General features: G+C 49.0%; 1 protein-coding gene across 1 annotated transcript; it reads right to left on the bottom strand.

Annotated features, from left to right (window-relative positions):
- Positions 1-951: 951 nt before the first annotated feature.
- LOC116858451 (C-C motif chemokine 3-like) lies at positions 952-2457 on the bottom strand. Its single transcript, XM_032843248.1, has 3 exons — positions 2277-2457; positions 1559-1673; positions 952-1175 (listed from the first exon to the last, which is right to left on the bottom strand). The coding sequence occupies exons 1-3, from the start codon at positions 2350-2352 to the stop codon at positions 1085-1087; spliced, it is 282 nt and encodes a 93-aa protein (XP_032699139.1). The 5' UTR covers positions 2353-2457; the 3' UTR covers positions 952-1084.
- Positions 2458-4511: the final 2054 nt, after the last annotated feature.

The raw sequence follows: 4511 nt of genomic DNA, 5'->3' as shown, positions 1-4511 counted from the left end.
CAGAAAGCAGAGCACAGAACACCAGAGAAGCTGACCAGGGCCGTCGGCCTCCTGGTAGATGGGGAGTCTCTGCTAGGTCGCAGGCAGGTTTGCTAGACCATCGCTAACAGAAGCATCTAAGCTCCCAGCATTTGCTAGACGCTCAACAAATATTAGCCATTGTTCTGAAGAAAGCTTCTCTTGGGAAAATGAAGGTGTGTGCATAAATACGCATTCACAGTACGTTTCATCATCTCGGTAGTCATTTAAGGAGAAAGATGTCCTAGATCATATCGATTATGACTTAGTGATAAAACAATGTGCCAGTATCAGCTTTCTAGGAAAGCATCTCCAGCGAGGGTGTGGCACCCCTGTGCTAGCACTCTGTCTCTTTCTGGTGGTTTCTGCCCCTCTTCAGATGTCTCTACTCTTCCCCCAGTATCCCCCTCAGCCTGTGGTTCTGATCAGTTGGGAAGACAAAATCAATGGAGTCATTCCAAGGAAAAGGCTGCTTTACCTTTTATATAAGAGTCTTCAGTATTTTTTAAGGGATTTTATTTATTTGACAGGGAGAGAGAGACAGCCAGAGAGGGAACACAAGCAAGGGAAGTGGGAGAGGGAGAAGCCGGCTCCTGATGAGGGGCTCCATCCCAGGACCCCCATCATGACCTGAGCCAAAGGCAGATGCTTTAGTGACAGAGCCACCCAGGTGCCCCCCGCTTCAACATTTTGAAACGCAGTGCTGGGCCAACCATCCCGTGAGCATTTGTTGTTTGAGATCTCTGGTAGAGCTGCTCCAAGAGAGATCTCATCCTGCTGAGCGATCCATATAGTGAATATGAGGAGAAACTGAAGGGGGCGGGTAAAGAGAATGCCATGAGAAGTCAGAGAAAATATCTATTACATCACACAATTCAACAATGGAAATAAGTTACACAAGTTAAATAAGATACATAAATGAAAATTAAAGAGGGCTGCAAAGTGTGGCAGGGGGTGGGGGGTGAGACCCGTAGAGGAGGTGCCCTCCAGAGTTCCAAGGTCATTGCCCTGGGCAGGTGCCAGTCTTCACACAGATGGAACACCTTCCTTGTAGCTTCCAGGCCACTCAGGCATTCAGCTCCAGGTCGCTGATGTACTCCTGGACCCAGGCCTCCCTCGGGTGGGCACAGATCTGCCGGCCTCTTTTGGTTTGGAAACTGTGGAGAGGCATGGAAGGATTACACACTGAGGAATGTAACAGGGGAATCCTAGGCCCACTGTGACCCCTCCTTCCTTCTCTGCCCCGTTCTCTCAGGTCCTGTCCACAGGCTCATAAAATGTACTCTCCATGTTGGGGTTCATGACCTCCTCTGGGTCTCATACGGGGGTCCACTCAGAAAGCCAACTTCCTGCTGTCACCTTAACACAGGGGCAATTCCTTCAGGGCTCTCCACAGGCATCAGACCAGGTCAGAGACGTGGCAGTGGCCTCCCCTGGTGTTCTGTGCTCCGATGGTCTCAGAAGGCTGAGTCCTCCACGGGGTTGGGGGGGGGCTCATCTCAGCCCTCCCATTGCCCTCCCCAGGAAGATTGGACCTTACATGACACCGGGCTTGGAGCACTGGCTGCTGGTCTCATAATAGTCGACCACAAATTTCCGAGGAATCTGCCAGGAGATATAGAAGAAGCAGCAGGAGGTCGGGGTGTCAGCACCAACTGAGAGAAACAGGACAGAAAGATCCTAAGTGACTCTTCAGAAGACTGGGCGAGCCAACCACTCCCCGAGGGTCAGGAAGAACTGGAAGGAGACAGCCCTGCACAGGCATGGGGATGTGCAGACAAAGAGACCCAGAAGGAAGCTGGCATTTCTTCTTTTCCTTGACATTTTTATGCTCTGTGTCATTCTCTCTCTATTTTGGTGTGGGGTCTCTGTGTCTCTCCACCAGAACTTCAGCTTTCTGAACAAACTACTCCCTTTCTGTCTCTTGCGGGGCAGTGCCATCTGGAATTCACAAGGAGAGCAAAGGCCACAGCCTTGGGAGTCAGCTGGCCACAGATTCCACCTGTTGTCCGAGATCCCAGTTGGGCGGCCATTTTTCCACCCTTAGGATGGGACTTCCTCCCACTCTCTCCCAGAGCTGGACAACAGAATGGCTAAAACACTATGGGAAAGACACTCCTCCTCAGGAAACAGCCTCTGACAGCTCTCTGAAGTTCTCTACTCAGAGGGGCTCAGGCACAAGACTTGGGCGCTGGGGTCCAAGCCGTGACCAGGGAGTGGAAGGATAGGGCAAAAGGAGGCAGGAAGGACAGACTCACAAAAGGAAGAGGAGGTCTGGGAACAGAGTGCCGCAGTGAGAAGCAGGACGGCCAGGCCAGCCGCAGGGACCTCCATGGCGCTGGATAGCAGAGGGTGTGAGCTCGAGCAGTAGCCACGCAGAGCTGGGACCGGAGACCCACAGCTGCTGCTTCCTTCTGGGGTCTAAACCATGTCCCGTCTTTATAGACAGCCTCGGAGCCTTAGAAGACAGAAAGTCGAGGAAACCAAGGGGGGGGATATTTAAAACCATTGGTGTTGGTGTCGTGCTGTGAGTCACATAAGGTGGGAGAGCTCTGGGTCACCACCGAAGTTCAGGTTATTTGCAACCACGGTTCGGTTGCCTACCTGAGGGGGAAATGGTTTCTATATGAGAGGAGGCGAGATGCTGGTGTGACCCGGTTAGCAGATCGGGAGATCAAGCCATTTCTGCTACAGAGCCTTCTGCTCTGTGCCCCAGCTGTTCAGATGGCCTCTAGGTGACCCAGAGGATAATGCCATGGAGTCTGGGGGAGCACACCTCAGACGGAGACGGCAGAACTAGGGAAGCTTCAGCTCTTCAAGGGGCAAGACGGAGGCTGGCCTTTCAGACTTCAGCTCCATCATCAAACCCGCACGGGTCTCTGCAGTGCGCCCAGAGTGTCAGTGCCTGGCAATGAGCACTTCTGATTGCAATGTCAACTTCGGATTGCCAAGGCATCATTTGAAAGGCATACTGCCAGCAAGGCCTGGAGAGAAAGAGCCAGGCTGTCCCGCCTATAAATTTCCCCTTTGAGAAAAGCCCTAGTAACCGATATAGATGGTCACTTGAGCGACCCCACTATTCCCTTCCTGCATTCTAATTCCTGCTCTTAGGTTTTACATTTGCCAATAGGGAACCCACAAAGCCCTGGGCACCCCACCCTTAACCCCAATAAGGGCAGAACCTTAGGTCTATGCTCTCCCTCTCTCTTTACCAGTGACCTCACTGAGGGGCCCTCGGGCATGCCATGTACCCCTGTGAGTAATAAACCTTGTATTTTAAAATTTCCCTGGTGGTTGCTGCTGAGGTGTGAACCTCACACTCATAGGAAGAGCCACAAAGTCCTGTCGGGCCACAACATTGGCTCCAGTCAGGAAAATGTCTGGGGAGCTCACCACCAGCTATAACTACATAGCCCAGGCATTTTGAGTGCATGCCATCACGATCAAAAGGTTGAGACCCCCGCAAGACAGCTGGTCCCTGGGTTGGTTAGGCTAATGTGAACGGAGAACCCTAAACTGTTGTTACCCTTTGACCACAAAGTACTCTGCCAGGGATCTGTCCTACGGATAGAAGTAGAAGGATGAAGAAAATTGTATGGATAATGGTGTTTGTCACAGCCTATTTGTAACAATTTTAAAAGGACCTACAGGATGTCTGGGTGGCTCGGTAGGTTAAGTGTTGGACTTGATCTCATCTCAGGTCATGATCTCAGGGCCATGAATTCCAGCCCTGTGTTGGGCTCCAGGCTGGTCATGGAGCCTACTTAAAAAATAATTATTATTATTATATTTTTTAAAAAGAAGTAATTTTTAAAGTAAAAAACCAAAATTAACTAATTAAAATCCATACAATTAAATGAATTATGGCATATTCACCTCTTATAATAATAATTAGCCCTGAATAACTAAGAAAGTGAAGAAATGTTCAAAGGAAGTACTTGTTCTTCAAAAACCCTGAAACATTTCCTGTGTCCTTATTGTAAAGTCAAGATGGTATTTCCACGGTTTGTCTGGCAGCTCAATGACATCATCAGGGACACTTTTCTTAAAATGTTTCCCTTTCCCCCAACATTTTGTTGGCTTTTCTTTGTGGGAAGGTGGGTGTCACTTCATGGTTACAAAATGGCTGCTGCTTCTCAGGTCTGCACAAAGTCTTCTCCATAGGCTTATAAAGGAGTCTCATAAGAGTAGAGAAAAAGCAACATTACAGGTATCTTTAATTCAAATTGGGGTTTGGTTTTTTTTTTTACTTCATTTGTAATGTGAGCTTTAGTTCACCACCCAAAAGTAGCAAAATCTAGTTTTATTTTTAAGTAATCTCTACCCCCAATGTGGAGTTTGAACTCACGACCCCGAGACCAAGAGACACATGCTCCTCCGACTGAGTCATCCAGACACCCCAGCAAAAGCCAATTTAAAAAATAAGTAAAATAGAAAAGATTAAAATTTATTTTATTTCTGAAAGCTAGGTAAGCAGCAGGACGGGTGCCAGT

This window comes from Lontra canadensis, unplaced genomic scaffold (assembly GCF_010015895.1).
Source record: "Lontra canadensis isolate GAN:19392208 unplaced genomic scaffold, GSC_riverotter_1.0 scaffold137, whole genome shotgun sequence".
NCBI classification, from domain to species: domain Eukaryota; kingdom Metazoa; phylum Chordata; class Mammalia; order Carnivora; family Mustelidae; genus Lontra; species Lontra canadensis.
Note: the sequence above shows the minus strand (reverse complement) of the source record. Positions and strands in the feature narration are given on the sequence as shown.

Excerpts from the sequence above, each read along its gene's own strand:
- LOC116858451 (XM_032843248.1), bottom strand. The coding sequence starts at position 2,352 with ATGGAGGTCCCTGCGGCTGGCCTGGCCGTCCTGCTTCTCACTGCGGCA. Across the intron at positions 1,674-2,276 it reads CCAGACCTCCTCTTCCTTTT|TTGGTGCTGACACCCCGACC; the intron begins GTGAGTCTGTCC and ends TGTTTCTCTCAG. Across the intron at positions 1,176-1,558 it reads TGCTCCAAGCCCGGTGTCAT|TTTCCAAACCAAAAGAGGCC; the intron begins GTAAGGTCCAAT and ends GCCTCTCCACAG.